Consider the following 18,808-nt stretch of genomic DNA (forward strand, 5'->3'; position numbering starts at 1 on the left):
TTTCTCAGCACGGGGGTTTGCCTTGTCACCGTGTCTACGAGGGTTCCAGACATTCTCCATAGGGCACTGGGATGACTAAACCAGCCCTCCTCAGAACACACTCGTCTGCTCCTGGATTTACCCAGTTAATCAAAGAAAGCAGAACAGCACTTGCCCTTCAACAGCAATCTTAGTCCAACAACCGTTGAGAATGAAATATGATCAAGAATGTCGCCCATCATACCAGAGAGCTAAGCACCAGCCACTTTCTGCTGGCCTGCCACCCTTGAAAATGGTCAACCAACCCTACACTCCAGTAAATGTAAATTTTACTTGAGTAAAATCCTGTTCTTGACTTCTTTTCTGGAGTGTTTCTCTCAGTCCCTCAACAAAGTGGGAAGCATCGGGAAAGAGTGGGCTTCGGAGGATGACAGACCTGGGTCGGGCCCTGTTCTGGCTCCCTGTAGCTCTGCTCGTCAGTTTTCTCATCTCTGAAATTGGGGCAATCATATCTCTCATTCAAAATGAATAAACTGGAATTCTGGCTCTAAGCGCCTGCCTCCGTGAGCTTCGTCAGGGGTGTGCGGAAGTCTGTGTGGACGAGGACTGTGTGAGCCCACAAGGCTCGCTCGGCTGGGAGTCAAGGTGGGATGGGGGAGGCCCCACCTCCCCGAGGGACTCCCTCCTGAGGCCCACAACCATCTGTTACTGGGATTTTAAGCTGCCTCACAGGATGATTGTGCACGGACACGAGGGGAGGCAGAAAGCTGTCAGGGGTCAAAACCGGCAGCCTGTGGGCTCCACTGCAGCCTGCAAGCATGTTTTGTTTGCCCACATGGTGTTTTCAGCAGCTGCCAACTTTAGAAACTGGGAGAGTTCACACAAATTCTGGATTTCTGGGCCCTTTTGGAAAAATCAGAAGATTCTACAACTTGTGGCTGCCATTCCCCTGCAACAGTAATCAGCTAGAGATGAGAGGCAGCTGAGAGGCAGCCGCCCCCTTGAACAGTTCACCAGGTAGAGCCGGAATCTGGGTGTTCAGCCCCTGCATACAATAGGTGGTCAATAAATGACAGTTGTTATGATCATCACTTATTATCTATCAGTAACTCGAGTGCATGGCATTCAAGTGCAGGGACTCTCGTCACTCTCCTCCCACTGTGAGCTCGAGGCTGGGCACACAGGAGACACCATTTTGCATGCCCCTTATACAGACTGAAAGATTCATAATTAGCATCAACACTCAAAGCCATTGTTAGGTGCTGGTCACTGTTCTAAGCCCTTCACATACATTAGTATTTTTACTCGATCCTCATAACAACCCTGACCAAGATTACTATCATTGTGCCACTTTTGCAGATAGGGAAACCGAGGCATAGCGCAAGATCACCAAGCCAGCAAAGGGGTGAGTCAAGGTTCAAACCCAGGAGCCTGGCCCCAGAGTCCATATCCAAACCACAACTCTACCCTGTGGGATTATCCCAAGTGATGCTGGAGGGCGGGGCCTCCCTCCCCAACTCTCCTAGGGACAGGCAGCCTCTGAAAGCCCCCTGCTCTCACCACTCGGCAGGCCACACTTACGGTCAAGGCCATTGATGTAGCGCATGGTGACTTCGCAGTGGCCCCACACGGCACTCACCACCGGGTACAGCTTCTTGCCCTTGAGGCCACGGAAGGCCACGCCCAGGTACTGGCCGTCCACGACGAAGCTGAGCGTGCCCTCGTCCATGTCCAGCACCACGAGCAGCGAGTCGGGCAGCGCGAAGGCCTCCTCGGGCCCCAGGAAGGCGGGGTAGGCCACCCCGGGCCGGTTCTTGCCGTCGTGGTAGAGGCGGCTGCGGCCCAGGTCCCAGCCCCACGACTCGGCGTCGCTGCCCACCAGCGCCGTGTAGCCCACCGAGTGCAGGGGCGCCCGGGCCGTGGCCACGCCCACGACGGCGTGGGTGCCGCGCTGCCGGGCCGGCCAGTGGATCTGCCAGGCGTGCAGGCCGCGGGCGTGGCCCACCTTGCCGCGGATGCCGTCCGTGCTCTGCGCCACCGGGTGCCGGTGGAAGGTGAGCCGGTCGTCGTCCTTGACGAAGACGTTGAGCGAGCGGTCCTCGGGGTTCCACGCGTGCCGCAGCTGCACGGCCGGCCCCGCGGCCGGCATGTCCAGCAGCTGGTCCAGGCGCGCCGGCCGCCCCGGCTCCGCGTCCCGCAGCTCCCGCTTGGCCGGCCGCAGCGCGGGCTCTCGCACCTCCACCGACTTGAGGCTGCCCGAGAGCTTCTGGCCCATGGTTCCCTGGCGGGAGGGGGCCGCTGCGGGCCGCCGCTACCTCCTGGGAGCCTGCACTCCCCGCAGCCAGGGATGGGCCGCGGGGCTGCGAACCAGGTGTGCGGAGCGTACACCTCCACAGCCTCTGCCGGGCTGGGGCAGGGGTCCAAGCTCCTGGAAGGAAGCAAAGGACACGGGTTATAACAGCAGCATCAGCAGCCAGTTATGCCCAAGCCTTGGCTGAGCCCTTTGCATGCATTAATAATAATAATAAATCAATATCATGATATACGGCACTTATCTACTACTTGCCATACGCTGGACACTGTTCTAAACGATTTCCGTTTAGTAGCTCATTTAATCCTTAAGACCTCCCTACAAGACATACACGTTATGATGCCCATTTTATAGATGAGAAAAGAGCAGAGAGGGGATAAGTAATTAACCAGAATCCCACAGCTAATAAGGGGCTAAGCCAAGATTCACACTGAGGCCATCTGGCTTCAGAGTGGTGTTCTGCTCTTAAAGCACTCACAGGCAATTTTATTTTAGATATAAGGACTGAGCCCAGAGAAGTTAAGTGATTTGCTCAAGATCACAGAGCCTGGAAAAGGACCCAGGTGCATTTGGTCCCTGGGGACAAGCCCTGCGTCAAGGCTCGGGGGACACAGTGCCCAAGACACAGGGGCAGAAGACGTGCAGGGTGTGGCCGGTTGGTTCCTATCCCTGGCTGCCCTGGGGAGCTTAAATAGCATCCAAAGTGCACCCAGGCTTGAGGAGCAGGACACAGAGCGAGGAACCACAAGGTCACCCAGGGATGTGGATGTGGACACAAGGTAACCATCTGAGGATGGGGTGGGGTCTCCATGGGAAGGGGCACAGGGGGCAGGGGAGTAAGGGAGCTGGTGTCCAGGCTCTGGAGCTGACAGACCTGCATCCAAATCCCTCTGCTCATCTTTTAGCTGTGTGTCCACAGGAAGGTCTCAGCCTTTCTGAGACTCCAGTTTCCTCATCTGTAAAATGGGGATAAAATGCTCCCTCAGGGTGGTGTGGAAATCTGAGAGACAATAATATAAAGGGCTGGGCCTGAGACTCTGCGGGCAGGTTTTCCTTTCTGGCTCTATCCTCTGGGCATCCCGCATGGACCCCTTCCCTTAGAATGGGGAAGCCCTTTCTTTGGGCATTTAAACAGCAGTAACAGCATTGACCTTTGACAAACTCCTCTGAGGCAGGATCCTCGTTTTCAGGGAGGAGGACTTGGCCACCATCACTAGGAGACCAGCCAGAACCCAGGGTGATGGGTTGCTTGGGTGGGCGTTGGGTGTGGGGAGAGATGGAAGGCTGAGCCCTGCAGCCCATCCAGAGCAGAGGCCTGTGCCCTCCCCTCCCTGGCCTGAGAGCTGCTAGGCTTAGAACAACGTCCCCTGAGACGGACCAGGAGACGGGCGTTTTTCATGCCCTGTTCTGCCCGGCCACGACCTCCCACCCACACGGGGGCACACTCCCAGCCAAAGTGCAGGTGAAGAAGGAAGGAACCCCCTGCCACAGAGCACAGGCGGCTAGACTGGATTTCTTTTCTAACCCTCCTGTTGTATTCTTCTTCCCGTTTTCTTTCCTTTCTCTTGTCAGAGCCCAGCTTCGGCTTAGGCAGCCCTATCCAGAGAGCTCTGGCCGGTGTCTAATCTGGGGGAACACCAGAACACACAGAAGTTTGCAGCACTAGACAGTTCTAAGATAGCAGAATAAAGTTACTCCTGTCCATATCCAAAATCACCCAAAATAAAGGAGAAAGAACAACAGAAATGTAAATTCCGTCTTCCTCACAGCTAGAACACATCTGTAACCCGGACCACAGCTCATAAGGAAAGGTTGCCAGAAACGGTGAAGGGCTGTCTGAAGCAGCCGAGACCCGACGTGGTGGAGGGGAACACCTGCAGCAGACACCTGTGGCAGAGTTCTTTTAGCTGGCACTTCCTTGAGGAAAAAAGCAGTGATTCCTAATTAGGAACAATGGGGACAGGCTATGTGGTCTGGCAGTGGGAGCTGCCTCTGCGCCCTGAGGACGGAGGAAGGCAGGGCTAACAGAGAAGACCACAGGCCTGCCATCTTCACAGGAAGCAGCCTGTTGGTGAGGCAGAGCGGGAGAAGGGCCTGAGCTAGGGGGAGCCCATAGCTGCAGATCTCTGCTGTCTGGGTAGAAGCTAAAAGAAACCGCTGCCGCAGTCCTGTGAACAATGTTATCGCGAACCAGGGAGCAATCCTGCTCTCCTAAAACACTTCCTGGCACCTCCTCCAGATGCATCCCCTGCAAAATGAGGATCCTAAAAGATGTGCCTCTCTCAAAGAGGAACCAGCACATGATAGAGTCAAAGATGCTCGAGGAGAAATAAAGAACAGGAAAAAAGTCAGCAAACCAAGAAAATTCACCAGAAAAAAAGCTGTCACAAAGCAGATGAAAATTGTGACCAAATTTGTAAACTAATTTTGGGCTCACTTATTTCAGAAGGGAGACAACAATCTTATTAAAAAAAAGATTACATACATTTCTACATAGTTATAAAGGCAACCTTCAGAAGACTAAAAGTAAAATGAAAACCTTCCAAATTGTCAGAAAGAATACAACACAAAATAAAACAGACCATATACTGAAAGATTTTGCTGTTAGAAGCAAAGAAGCAAAGACACAAAGACGTAGAATATGATAGTAAAACTAGGCCAAAATACTCGCTACGTCAATGAATGGCCATAATAAACTACTAGAAAGAAAAGATTCTAAGGGGGAATAAGACAAAACCCACGACCTTTGCTACATGGAAGAGACATCCCCAAAGTAAAGGATGGGACAATGTTGGAAACGAAGGAAAGACACATACATTTGAGGTAAGTGCTACCTCAACTAAGCAGACGCTGGAACCTTAATATCAGCAAGTAAGGCTGAATTCAGGGCAAAAGATTTTAAATGAGACAAAGATGAACATTTTATAATAATAAAGAATACAATCCGCAATTGAAGATCTAACACACCAAATAGCACCAAAATTCAGAGCAAAAGCTACAGGAAATACAAGGAAAGACAGACAGATCCACAGTAGAGGGAGGTGATTCTAATTCACCTCTTTTAGCTCATGACAGATCAATGGGCCAAATTAGCTAAATACACAGAAAAACCAAAATTGCAAAATTAATAAGACATTTAATTGATGTATATTTCAAAAAATTTCCCATAGGCCACAAATAAAACCTCACCAAAAATAATACAGAATCTGATAACACAGAAGAAAAACTAGAAATTAATCACAAAACTATAGATACAAAACCCTACCACTTGGACATTTTTTAAAACTCGCTTTTAAACAACTCAGATCACAAAAGAGATCTATATAGACATTGCAGAATATCTAGAAAATAAGAACAATCAAAAACATTCCATATACTAGAACTCGTGGGATCCCACTAAAGTGGTGCTCAGAGGAAATCATGGCTGGTGTACTTATATTAGCAAATAAAAAATAATGAAAATACACAAATTAAGCATAATAAAATAGAAAATAGAACTAATCAAGAAATCTGTGAGCTTGTTCTTTGGGAAAAAAATAACACAAAAACAAAACCAATAAAACATATCAACCATTTAATTCAATCATTTAATCTATCATATTATGTTATCTCTTATATTGTTATTAATTATATTATCTATTATATTAATCTATCATTTTGATAGTATGTATCTTTGATAGGAAGTAATGAAAGAACGCTTTACCTCTACAGTCTTCCTCCCCCAAACCCATAACCCCACTCTAATCATGAGAAAAACGTAAGACAAGCTCTAGTTGAGGAGCATCCAACAAAATACCTGACCAGTACTGCTCAAAATGGTTAAGGCATCAAAGAAGGAAAGTCTGAGAAACTGTGACAGCCAAGAAGAGCCTAAGGAGACATGACAACTACATGTACTGTGGTGTCCTAGATGGAATCCTGGAACAGAAAAAGGATTTTGATAAAAACTAAGGAAACCTGAATAAAGTATGGCCTTTAGTTAATAACATTGTATTAATATTGTCTCATTAGTGTGATTAATGCCCCATACTAATGTTAGATGTCAGTAATAGGGGAAACTGGGTGTGAGTATGTGGGAACTCTCCGTACTGTCTGCTTAGTTTGTCTATAAATCTAAAACTATTCTAAAAATTAAAGTCTATTAATTAAAAAACATTAAATCAATTTCTAAATTTTGGAAAATTGAAAAAATGTACAGAAACTAAAACCTCCCATCTCATTAACCAGATATAAACATTGTTAGCATTTGGATTATTTCATTTTATTCTTTCTTTGTCTACAAAATATTTGTGAATTTTCTTTTTAAAAATTGGCATCATGGGGTGGGCCCAGTGGCATAGTAGTTAAATTCTCGCACTCCGCTTTGGTGGCCTGGGGTTTGCAGGTTTGGATCCAGGGTGCGGACCTATGCACCGTGTATCAAGCCATGCTGTGGCAGGCGTGTCACATATAAAGAGGAGGAAGATGGGCACGGATGTTAGCCCAGGGCCAATCTTCCTCAGCAAAAAGAGGAGGATTGGCAACAGCTGTTAGCTCAGAGTGACTCTTCCTCACCAAAAAAATAATAAAAATAAATTAAAAAATAAATAAAAATTGGCATCATGGGCCTTTATTCAGGTTATTTCACCTAAAATTAAATAATTAATATTTTCACATGTTACTAAATATTTTTAAATGCATGACTTCAATGACTAAATAAAAAAACAATGAAACATAAACAATATAATTTAATATTTAATTATTACCAATTTAATCTAATCATTTAAAAGGGTGGGGAGGAGAAGACACAGAAACGTGAAACAAGAAATGAAAATGGGAAATAACCAAATGGTCTAGCAAAAAGCACTCGTCAAAGAAGCTTGATTTGTTTGTTGTTTTAATATGCAGAAATATATGTGACACAAATCACAGACAATTATATGACAAACTCCTACAAATGAGTAAGAGAAGACCAACCCAAATGCAGGATGTGGAAAGATATGACAAATAGTTCACACAAGATAAACAAATGGCTCTTTTGTAAAGATGTTCGACAAAATGCCTGATAAAAGAGAAACAAGTTAGAACCACAGTGAAACGCCGTTTTTGTCTATCAGATTAGAGGAGATCAGAGAGCTGGATAACATCTTCCTGGAGAAGCAGACAGGCTCACACATTGCTGAACTGAAGGTAAAATGGTGTCACCTCAGTGGATGGCAAATGAGCACCATCTCTCAGGATTGCAAATGCACATACCTTTGACCTAGCAATTCCACGTCCAGTATTTATTCAGTATTAAATGTGCAAAACTACATATATACGTATAACACACAATACATATATAATATGTATTATGTATAATACCTAAAACATGTGTATATAAAATGTTATATGTATTACATATATATATATATGCAGCATTGTTTGTAATAGCAAAATATTGGGAAAAACTCCAACTAAAGACAGGCTAAATAAATGATGGTAACCATGTGATGGAAGACTATGCAGCTAGAGAAAAGAATGTACAGGTATGGAAGATCTAACAGATAACTGAAGTCAGACAAACGGGTGCAGAACTGTGTGTGGTGTGCTGCCATGACCGTGGACGGAGAGGGAGGGGAGGGGGAGGGGGTGGGGCATTTACCCTGAAGGGCCCAAACAGAGCTGAGGACCAGTTGTGTCTATAAGAAAACTGGACACTCCAGTTCAGGTTTACAAGACAACTTGCTTTTCTCTACTCACTGCAGAGCTTCATACTGACCTCCACCTGGCCCTGAGCCTCAGACAGGTTATGAGAAATAAGCACGATAACCTGTGAGAGATACAGGGCGTGTAGCGGGGATTCGGTCAACAGAACCGACCCTCACCAGGGGCCGTCTCTGTAGGTGTGTACATACTGCCCAAGGGCGGCTGACTGGGAGGAGAGCGGGTGGGGAATCTGCCACTTTTTTTTTTTTTTATAATTTTATTTATTAATTTTTCCCCCAAAGCACCAGTAGATAGTTGTATGTCGTAGCTGCACATCCTTCTAGTTGCTGTATGTGGGACGCGGCCTCAGCATGGCCTGAGAAGCGGTGCGTCGGTCCGCGCCTGGGATCCAAACCGGGCCGCCAGTAGCGGAGCGCGCACACTTAACCGCTAAGCCACCGGGCCGGCCCGGGAATCTGCCACTTTTGTCATTCACTTAAAGGCACCTTATGCTCTCATTCTACCAGACAGGAAACTGAGGCTCCGAGGGGAAATAGCCTGACCAAAGTCACAGGGCTAAAGATGGTAGAGCTGGTTCCACCCTGGGTAGCCTGAACCCCAAGTCCCTGCTGCCTCCACTCCCCTGTGCTCTCTCCATCACTAACCTTAAATATCCACACTGACTGTGCCAGGCGGCATGACAGCCGCCTCACGGGCACCACGAGGCATTTGCCCCTTTACTCAAGAGGAAGCTGGCTCAGAGAGGTTCCCTGGGGTCACGCAGGCAGTAGTGGCAGGGCTGGGATGGACGCCAGGGCTACGGTTGGACAAGCCTGTGCTTGCCCATCTTCCTCCACACTGTTTAGAACAGGGCCTCTCCACGGCACCGGCTGTAATCAGCTCTGTGTGGCCCACCCAGGACATTTCTAAGGGAAACTGCTTTATCCTTGTGCACAACCATCCCAACTTTGGAGTTGTTGTTGTTGATGAGATACATTTAACATGTCTGAAAGCAACAGCCAAGCAGCAGCCCCAGAGGAGACCCACGCCAGGTCGCTGAGGCCAAGGTCCCTCTTGGCTGCAGTCTCGGGCCTAAGGCCTCTGCGCCATCAGTGGCAGGCGGGGATCTCAAAGGCTGCCCAGACTGGGGGTGTGGCAAGGTGGACGTATAACAGACAGCCCCTCTGCCGGTCGCCCCAAGACAAGGCCCACAGTGGAGTGCTCACGTCCGCTAATGGCCATCACCAAGGAAAACTAGTGACGGTGTAGTATAAGGCAGTGCAGGGGTTGAATCCCTGCCTGTCCGTTGGGCTCTGGGCAAGGACTTCACCCTCTGAGCCTCATCTGAAGAGTGCTGCTAACTATGTGCCAACCTTGCCTGCCTTGGCAAGGATCAGGGGAGACGTCTGGAAGGGCACAGGGCACCCAGGAGGCACCCAGTAAATGGTGTGTGTCCCCCGACATTGCCAGTTCAACCCCTGAATGCACCCTGAAGAAACGGCCATGGGCATGCACAAGGATTCAGCTACAGAAGCGAAGGGCAGAGCGGGTCATAGCAGCAAAGGATGGCGATCGGTGCACGTGCTCAACAGCAGGGGACTACGTCTGATTTGCTGGGTCCCCAGCTTCTAGCCCCGATCCTGGCCTGCAGCGAGGGCTCTATTCTGCCCTCGCCTCCCCTGCGCCCAACCGGGACTCGCTGCCTCTGCAGTCCTCGCCCCAGAGAAGGTCCAGCTCCTATGGTCTCCTGCAACGGGTGGCTGAGCTAACACAAGAAAAAAGAGGAGCTAAGTGACTTGGTTTTAGTCCTGTGGAAGCTGTCAAGGGCACGGTCAGGATCAGGATCGAGGGACAGAATGACCAGCTGAAGACAAGGCCAAGGCGGGAGCTGGGAGACAGGAAGCTACTAATGCAGAGTCTCAAGTCCTAAACCAGGGTCACAGGTTGGACTTTGTGTCTTTGTTCAGGTGAGCAGGGTCCTAGTCCTTCCTTCCTCACCTCCCCAATCCTGCCTGAGAGCCTCACCTCCCCCAGGAAGCCTGCCCTGATCCACTGGGCCTCTAGGTGCCTAACCCACACCTCTGTCCACCCTGAGCCAGCCAGGACTTTTTGGTCTTGCTGATCTGCTTTTTTCTACCTCGAGGGACATTCCTCTGAGGACAGGTGGCTTTCCGCTGGGCTCCTTTGCTTCCCGCATACACAGACACAGGCATAGTGCTTTGAAGACAGGGCGGAGTACACGCCTGGGTGTGGAGAGGAGACGCTGGGCTTCCGGGAGGTTTCACTTTCTGCTGGCTTTAGAGGATGGGGCAGGGAAAGGGCCAGAGCTGGAGTCAGGGATGGGGACACAGGGCCTAGTTCTGCCACTACCATGGTCACAGCCTCTCAGCAGCTGACTCTTGGCTGTACCCAGTCTGCTCCTTTGTTAGATGCTGCTGTGCACCCTCCCTGCTTCCATTCCTCATTTATTCATTCAACAAACACAGTGGATGCCTGCCATGTGCCATGCTCCGTGCTGCTGAGAGCTAGGGACACAGCAGTGGCCAAGTCAGGCTCAGTCCCTGCCCTTTCTCTCCAGAGGGAGTAAGTGCTTATCACATTTCTCTTCTTGTCTCCACCATAGCACATGGCACTGGGCCAGGCACACAGGAGATACAGCAGTCTCTTCCTGGTAGGAATAACACCGTCTCTCACTCCAGTAAGCAGAGGGCATACTGAACAAGGCCTGTGGGTGCCTCCATCACATTGCCCCCCAAACCAAATTTAATTTCTTAGGCCATGCTTGGATGGGGATGCTTAATGACATTATCCAGAAGGATCCACCCAGGGGCTTCAATGATGGCTGAGCAAGAAAACAAAAACTCCAATTGCCAATTGCCCTCCCCAGGACCCTGGTGGGTGTTACGACCTGACAGGGAAATGAGGAGACATGAAGCATTGATGTCACATCGCTTAAGGAGCCTCGGTGGTTTGCAAAATGTGATACTCAGTCTTCAGAGGCCCAGGATCCCATTCTCAGCAGCCTGTCTGGCTGGGCTCACCCAGGCACGGGGTCTGCCAGGGGACATGGCTGCCGCAGGAATTGGTAATGACTGGGTGAAGTGTCCTCACCTCAGTGTGGCCTCTGGCTTCAGTCTTGGGGAGTAGGGGTGGGGGCAGACTTCATTTCTTCTTTTAACCAGCAGTAATGATGTCTCCCTGGGGATCTGGGGCTGCAGGAAAGTATAAGACCGGATCACATCCCTCTACGGAGAGCTCACACCAAAGAGGTCAGTGACAGGTCTGGTAAAAAGCAGAGCGGTTTGGGGGCCGGCCGGGTGGCGCAAGCGGTCACTGCGTGCACTCCACTGCAGCAGCCCAGGGCTCGCCAGTTCGGATCCCAGGCGCGCACTGACGCACCGCTTGGCAAGCCATGCTGTGGCGGTGTCCCATATAAAGTGGAGGAAGATGGGCACGGATGTTAGCCCAGGGCCAGTCTTCCTCAGCAAAAAAAAGAGGAGGATTGGCAGATGCTAGCACAGGGCTGATCTTCCTCACCAAAAAAAAAAAAAAAAAAAGCAGAGCGGTTTGATACCCTTTGAATTCCTTTAATAGAAGGCACATTGCTTTCAAACATGTTCCACAGCACCTGTAAAATGCAAAACTCATCGACTCATGCTCCCTGCTTAAAATCCTCCACAGGCTCTCCACGGCTTTCAGGATAAAGAGCAGATTCCTACCCCTAACCCTCCCAAAACCCTCCACGATGCTTCCCGGGCCCATCTCCCTCTGCATCGCCTTCACCGCATCCCCACCAACCTCCTGAATTTCCCCACAGGCACTGGTAGGCCCACACATCCGGGTCCTGACATGCTGCTGCCTTCCTCCCTTCCCTCTCCCTGCACACCCCCCACCCGCACACATCTGGGTAATTCATTCAGCTCGGGTACCAACGCCTCTGGGGAGCTCCCCACCCCCCTGCTCTCAGAGCCGCTGTACCTGCCTCCACCACAGACTTATCGTAAGGGGCCAGGATGTCTCCTCAGCTGCCTCCCTCCCACCAGACGGGGGACACCTCAAGAGCAGGGCTGGGTCTCCTCACTGGAGACCCCAGGACTTTGTGTGGCTCTGGCCCAGACAAAGTGGTGGGTGAACATCTACGCAATGCACAGGTGTGAGCAGAGGAATGACAGCAACCTGCTGCCTTAGAAAGAACCTCCACCGAGCATGAGCCGGAGTGCAGAGCTCTGTGGGCATGGGCAATTCATTTACGTCTCCATTCCTCAGTTCTCGTCTCTGGACTACGGTGCCAAAGATATCTGCCTGGACCTGGCTCCACTGGGATGTTTTTAAGATTTTCTTACTACAAATACTAAGAAGAGGGGCTGTTTTATTAAAAGATGCTAATTCAGAATAAACCTACCAATGGTGAATGAACTGAAGAACTCCCAAGCTTTTATTCACAGACATCCATTAGCTTTTCCCCTCTATATACATGCACGGAGCTCATGCTAGAACTGCTGGCCAAGCCCTTTCTTCCCGAGAGCTCACAAAGAGAGCCATCTGTCCAGTCCCAGGTGGAACCGTCCACCGCCTGTCTTCCTGGAGCGTGAATCAATGAGGCTTTCCCGAGCCTCTCCTTCTTCTGGGGTTTCCATGGGAATCCTCCCATGCGTGACGGAGCCAGAAGCCCCCAAGGCGGAGGCTCAGGCTGTCAGCCAGCGAGGAGAGCAGCGGACAGGATGAAGGAGGTTTGCTGGGCGGTGACCAGGCCAGCATGCTCTGCAAGGTCATTTGAAAGAGACACACCTTTGAGGCAGCGAGCCCAGAGGCCCTACGTGCACATGCAGCCCTGGCAAGCCTGGTCACCCCAGGCACAGGTGGGTGGTCTGCAGGACGGCTGGCCTCTGTGAGGCCCAGCATGGCTCGGGCCGGAGCAGAGCTGGAAGAGAGGGCATGAGGGAGGATGCTGCATAATGGGATCTTCTTGGGAAAACTTCTATGAAGAAAACACAAGAATCTTCATGTCCAGCCCTTCATTTATCTCCCAAGCTGAACTTGGCCCACTTAATATAACTGGTTATCTGAAAACTCAGGATGCTTAAAGAAAAGCAAAACTATTCATGCCTCAGGCTGGATCTAGATCATAATAGGGCCCTGCTGGGATTTCTGAAGGTCCTTCTCTCAAGCCTGAGGTGTCTCTGGGAGCGTTTTTGAGATACCAAGGGAGAAACTAGAGAGAAAGAGGGGATGGTGAGGAAACCCAGAGAGAGAGAGAAGAGAGGGAGCCCCAGGTGGGAGGGAGTCCTTCGGCCCCAGGAACCTGTGGGACTCGCGTGTCTCATAGTACATGGCTGACAAGTGGCCTGGCTAACTGGACCAAGCCCTGCTCCTTTCTGGAGAAGGCAGAGCTCCAGGTTCACCATAAATGGCATTTCACAGCACTCAAATCCAGGGGGGTGACTTTGGAGCTACTCTGGGCCTCTCCCTCTGGGCACACCAGCCATGGAGGTGTAGAGCTCACGGCAGCTTCCTGCCGCCTTCCGGCTCCAGGGTCCACCTTGCCTGCCCCATAAATGGGGCGCCCCCTGGGTCACATCTTCAGTTTCTGCTCCTCTCTCTCTCCTTGCATCTTCTCTGATAACCAGCATTTTCAGTCCTCTGCAGATTCTCCCCAACTGGGTCTCCAGCCCTGCCTTCTCTCCTCAGAACCAGACCCACCGACCTGGAAGCCTCTGACCACCCCAAACTAGGAGCTCCTTCAAACCACCTTGTAAAGCCAGCTGGCCTCTTCCCACCATAAGCCTTCCCCCGTGGGCACGTCCACCCTTTCCAGATGTCAGATATCTGGTGGCCCACCAGCACCTCGGAATCCACACATCCTGGGCTGCCGTGGATCCCCCTGTCTTTCTGTCTCCCTCACTCAATGCTTTCAGCTCGCCCTTAGCTCAGACCTTGCCTGGATTACTGCAACACTCTCCTAACAGGGCTCCCTGACTCCAGGCTGTGCCCCACAACCCACCCTTCATGCTGCCAAGGGATAAATCTGACCAAGCTCCCCCTCTCCCTGTCTTCTCGTTCAACCCTCTAGGTGGCTTCTCCAGGAAGAAGCTGCACCCCTTAGCTTAGCACACAAGAGTCCTTCAGATCTCTCTCCAGGCCAGTCTCCCAGCACTGCCCACTGTAGACCAGCCATGCTAGACTCCCCCAGGCACCACATCCCTTCCACACCTTGGGGTCCTTGGAGCCTTCCCACCTTCCCCTACCTGGCTGATAGCCTTTCACTCTTCCCCACCCCTAAGCGGGCTGGGCAGTCTCTGTAGCAGTCCTCCATCCCATTGCCTCCTCGTCCTTGCTGTCTTCTGCACCACGTGCTGCATTTCTTGCTGGTGAAGCCCTCGCCCAACTAGCCTCTACCTCCCACAACACTCAGCCAGTCTGGTAGTATTCAAAAGCATTTGTTGGAGTGAAGAAGGACTATCCGCTCCTCATCTCCTGTAAAGTTTGCATTTCTAACAACAAACTTCTTATAATAATTATGGTACCCATTTTAAGTGGGGATTAAGTTCTAAACTCAATATGTGAAGCAAAAATCGCATGCAATCAACACTGCCCTGGAAAGTCCTTCTGAAGGTCCACAGGTTCGTGATACCTGATTTGGGTTTGCCACCCTCTTCCCCAAAGAGCTCAGCACACACAACTGTTTCTCCTACAGCCTCGGAACAGATCCCTATTTTCTGAGCTGAGCGGCAGCAGATAAACCAGTTGACTTATTTAGGGACCAGGTTATATTAAAAATGGGTTGCTGTTTTATTTATTTTTTACTGTTGATCGTTTTTACCAAGTGTGTATGGTTATGTTCACATAAGTTAAGTGCACACATTTATGTATTTATTTTTAAAGATGACTATGAGGCAAAGACTTCTAGTAACTTCGCTCCAGGTACCTCCCACTGATTTTCCACTTGGAGTGGTCTCTTCTAGTGGGGGGCTGCCTGAGAGCTTTCATTCCTGTGCCAACAAAGAAGTGACCTATTGGTCACTATTTGACAAGAGGTCAGGCAAGTTGGAGAAAATTAAGTGCCCCTGTGTGGTGAGTTGTACTGGGTCTTTTCCCAAAGAAGCGAGCAGCTGTGCACTGGCCCAGGCCTTGGCCACTTCCTGGGGTAGGAGTGCAGTACCCCAAGGACAGGCCTGCCTAAATGAGTAGAAGGAGCCAGTCTTAAGAAAAGCTAAGGGGAAAAGTAGCCTATGCAGGAGGAACAGAAAACGAAAAACTCCTTAGAGTGTTGGAGCAAACCCAAAAAGTCCAGGGGTGAAGATAATGAGAGGGGAAAATGGTGAGAAAGGAGGGGAGGGGACAGTCATCAGACCTGGAGGGCCTGGGGGCATCTAGACTATACTGAGGAGGTTCTAAGGTAGGGAGGGATTTGGTCTAGTTACATTTTTAAAAGATGTTTCTGATACATGGTTATTACTATTTGTTAATCTGATACTCGAAAAAACTGTATCTTACTGTAGTTTTAACTTGCATTTTTATTGAGTGAGGTAGAGCACCTTGCCACATGTTTAAGTATAATTTTGATTTCATTTTGTGTATGTGAACTGTTTATGGTCTTTGTCCGTTTTTGGTCTTCTGCTTGTTGACTTGAGGAACATTTTACACATTAAAGAGATGAGCTCTTTGTGACAGGAGTGGCAATTCTCTCCCCAGATTGTCATATGTCTTTTAACTGTTTATGGTGATTTCTTTTCTCTGCAGATTTATAAATATATAATTGAATTTATCAGTCTTTCAAATAAAATAGAAATACAAACTGGAGAAATATTTGAGTGGAATGGCCAGAGAGTTGAATTTTGTTTGCTGTTTGTCAAAGGTGGCTTAAATTCATTTCATTACTACTTTTTAAGGAAGTTAAAAAAAATGGAATCAATCAGAGGGTATGTGTCTCAGAGGAATATGCCCCATGTAAGGTGCACTTATGCCATGCTGTTGACACTTTGTCTTTCTACAAACTCCATTCATTAGCAGCGCTCTTAAAAAAAAAAAAAAGAAAAATGAAGGTTTTGGGGATTGAGGAGGGATCTCCCAACAGCTGGAGTGACAGAAGCTGCAGGATTTGGTTGGAGGATAGAGGGGCCAAGGTGAGCAAACAGAGCCTGGGAGAGTCTAGTGCACTGATCTCTTCCCACAGGGCAGTGACAGGACGGTGGGCAGATCCTGAATTCTCCTGTTCGTAGCGTTTCCCTGAGGCTCTGGCATAACATTTCACGTCTTGCTGATTTAGGCGCATCAGATTGCCGGGGGCGGGGTGGGGTGGGGGGTGCGCGCGGGGAGTGTGGAAGGATGGGGCTCAGATTCCTAGAGAGGAGAGAACTCCTGCCTTGACCCCCAAGCTCCCCAGGAGGAGGATGGGGGCAGAAGAGGAAACTCAGCTGGGAGAGATTAGAGTACTTGCCCAAGGTCACACCGCGGGCTCGTGGTGAGGGCGCAATTCGAACTCAGGCCCGACTCCAGAGCCGAGAGCTCGCCACCTCCTCACGACAGCGGTACAAGAAGTGCCCTCCTCTCGCTTCCAGTCCGCCACAGCCCACGCTCGGCCATCCGGAGGCGGGAGCCGTCACTCCCCCCGCTTCTCCCGCCAGGGAGAGGTCCTGGGCTTGGCGTCCCCTCCTGGCTCGGAGCCCGCGGTGCATCCTGCGCTAACCGGGCGGGCGGACACATTTGCCGCGCTCCAGGCTCTGGCCTCCTCCCTCCTTCCCAGACCCCACCCCCCGCCCGCGACTTGCGGAGCCCGCGACCCCCTCCCTTCCTGAGCATCGCCAAGTTTGTCACCAAGCACGGCCAGGAACCGGCCCAGAGCAGCGCGCGGGCCGGGCGACCAGCCTCACCACCCAGCGTCAAGAATAAACGGTAACGACAGCCACCACTTCGCCAGCGCCTACTGCGTGCCAGGCGCTTGACTTCCACCGCTCGGAATACCCCCAGCCCCGACGAACAGACCCCCAGAATTTATTGTCCGCATTACATAGACCAGGGAGCTGCTGCAGCTCAGGAAAGTTGGATGACACGCTGGGGCTCACACAGCCAACAATAATGCTCGCTAACATTTGATTGAGTGCTTCCTACGAGCCCGACACAGGTCTACGTATGTTACAAGCACCACCTCACAGATCCTACCAATACTCCTGTACAACAGGTACCATTATCATCCCCATCCTACGGATGAGGTAACCGAGGTTTGGCACCTTGCCCAAGGTCACCCAGCCAGCGAATGACGGACCTTGCCTCCAGGCAGGGTAACTCGGGGGCTGTTTTTTGCGCTGTCTCCATTACGCAGAGAAGCAGCAGGCTTCGAACCCGCGGCACCAGGCGCCGGCCCCAAGACCCCCAAGGCTGCACGCGAACCGACCAGCTTGGACTGCCACAGCCGGCAGAGAGGAATTCCCGGGGACTCGGACGGAACTCACGCCGGGAGCGCCGGCAGTGGCTAGTGCCGGCCCGCACGAGGTCCGCGCGGTCAGATCTTGGCTACTGGCTCTCGCGCGCCCCAGGGCGCCCCTCACCAGAAGCTGGAGAATACTTACCATAAAAGAGAGGGCGAGTGCCTGCCCTAAAGGAGTAGCCAGCGCGGGCAGGTCCTGGACTCCGGGGAGAGGCGTCTGCCACTGCCGCCCACTCAGGGGCGCCCGAGCGACCCCGAAGATGCCGGCTCGTTCCCCGCGGCCAGGGGCGCGTCCTCACGGCTGGTGCCCAGCAGCAGCTCCCCCTCTGCCCGGCAGGGTGGCCTGGAGTTGGAGCGTTCTTGGGGAAGTTGGCGCTCGGCGCGGCGGGAGGGGGCGGGAGAGCGGGTGGGAGTAGGGAAGCGCCCTCCTGCTCGGATCCCGGGGGCACGCCAAGGCCCGCGCTTTAGCCGTTCCGAAGCTCCGCGCTGAAGCCGGAGGGCGGCGAGGACCGAGCTCAGGGCGCACGGGCCGCGCCTCGGCCGCCGGCCCCTGGCGCGCCCTGCGTCTTCCCCCGCGCCCGGGGCGCACGCAGCGGTGGCTGGAGCTGGGGCCCGGGCCCGGGCTGCGGTGCGCTCATCGCCCTCCCCAGGGGCTGGGCGCCTTTGTGCGCGGGGCGCGCCGGCCGCCGCGACCAGCTCTGGATGCTGCAGCTGCCGCCGCCTCCCCCTCCTCCGCCGCCGCCGCCCGCTCCCCGCCTTCCCGGCCGGCCCGGAGGCTGCAGCTGAAAGCCGATCCGGCTGAGCTCATCCCTGAAGGCCACTAATCCAATAGCCGCGGAAGGCGCGGCCGCCGGGAACGCCCCTTCCCCCACCATCCCGCGCCCCGGCCCGTCCCAGCTCGGGCCGCTGCCGGCGCCGCCACCTTCCCGAGGCCACCAGCTGGCGGGAGAGGGAAATGGAGCCCGCGCCCGCGCCGGTGTCGAGTCGGCGCGGTCGCCATTCACCCGCCCGCCGGCCCGCGCACTCCCTCACTCACGCACTCATTCACGCGCGCGGGTCCTCCCCCATTCATTCAAGCCGGGAGCGCCTGGGTGGGTGCCCCTGAGGGGGAGGAGACACCCACAGTCACTCGGCAGCTTTGGCGTCTTTACCCAACGCACGTGGGAAATAGCAGCCAGGGAAAGAGGATGTTTAATAGCCTCTTCTTCAGACACGTGTCCACACTTTATTTTTTAAGATCAGGCTCCAACTCGTCTCTTCTTTTAAAGTCCAATTTCATACCGCACCTGCCTCACAGAGTCTTCCCTGCCCACCTGAGGCGCAGGGAGGTGGGTCTCTGTTCTGCGGGCTACCGGCGCTGAGGGTGGGCTGCTTCGTGGCGAAGAATGCGAGCTGAGAGATGAGGAAGAGGGCGTGGCCAGAGCGGA

The 18,808-nt window shown here is 52.0% G+C and overlaps 1 protein-coding gene across 2 annotated transcripts in view; it reads right to left on the bottom strand.

Moving 5' to 3' along the window:
- SPSB4 (splA/ryanodine receptor domain and SOCS box containing 4) overlaps nucleotides 1–18,164 on the bottom strand; it is a 77,401-nt gene extending 59,237 nt beyond the window's left edge. Inside the window, exons 1-3 of one of the 2 annotated variants that reach the window (XM_087430472.1) lie at nucleotides 17,524–18,164; nucleotides 11,069–11,169; nucleotides 1,561–2,407 (exon numbers count right to left, since the gene is read on the bottom strand). In XM_087430472.1, the coding sequence (XP_087286598.1) occupies nucleotides 1,561–2,254 (694 nt within the window). In that variant the 5' untranslated portion in view covers nucleotides 2,255–2,407; nucleotides 11,069–11,169; nucleotides 17,524–18,164. The remainder of the gene's footprint in view (nucleotides 1–1,560; nucleotides 2,408–11,068; nucleotides 11,170–17,523) is intronic. The other variant, XM_004419304.3, reaches the window with a different exon arrangement.
- Nucleotides 18,165–18,808: the final 644 nt, after the last annotated feature.

The sequence above is a fragment of the Ceratotherium simum genome, chromosome 5 (genome assembly GCF_057802395.1).
Source record: "Ceratotherium simum simum isolate JZ-2026a chromosome 5, ASM5780239v1, whole genome shotgun sequence".
Classification (NCBI taxonomy): Eukaryota; Metazoa; Chordata; class Mammalia; order Perissodactyla; family Rhinocerotidae; genus Ceratotherium; species Ceratotherium simum.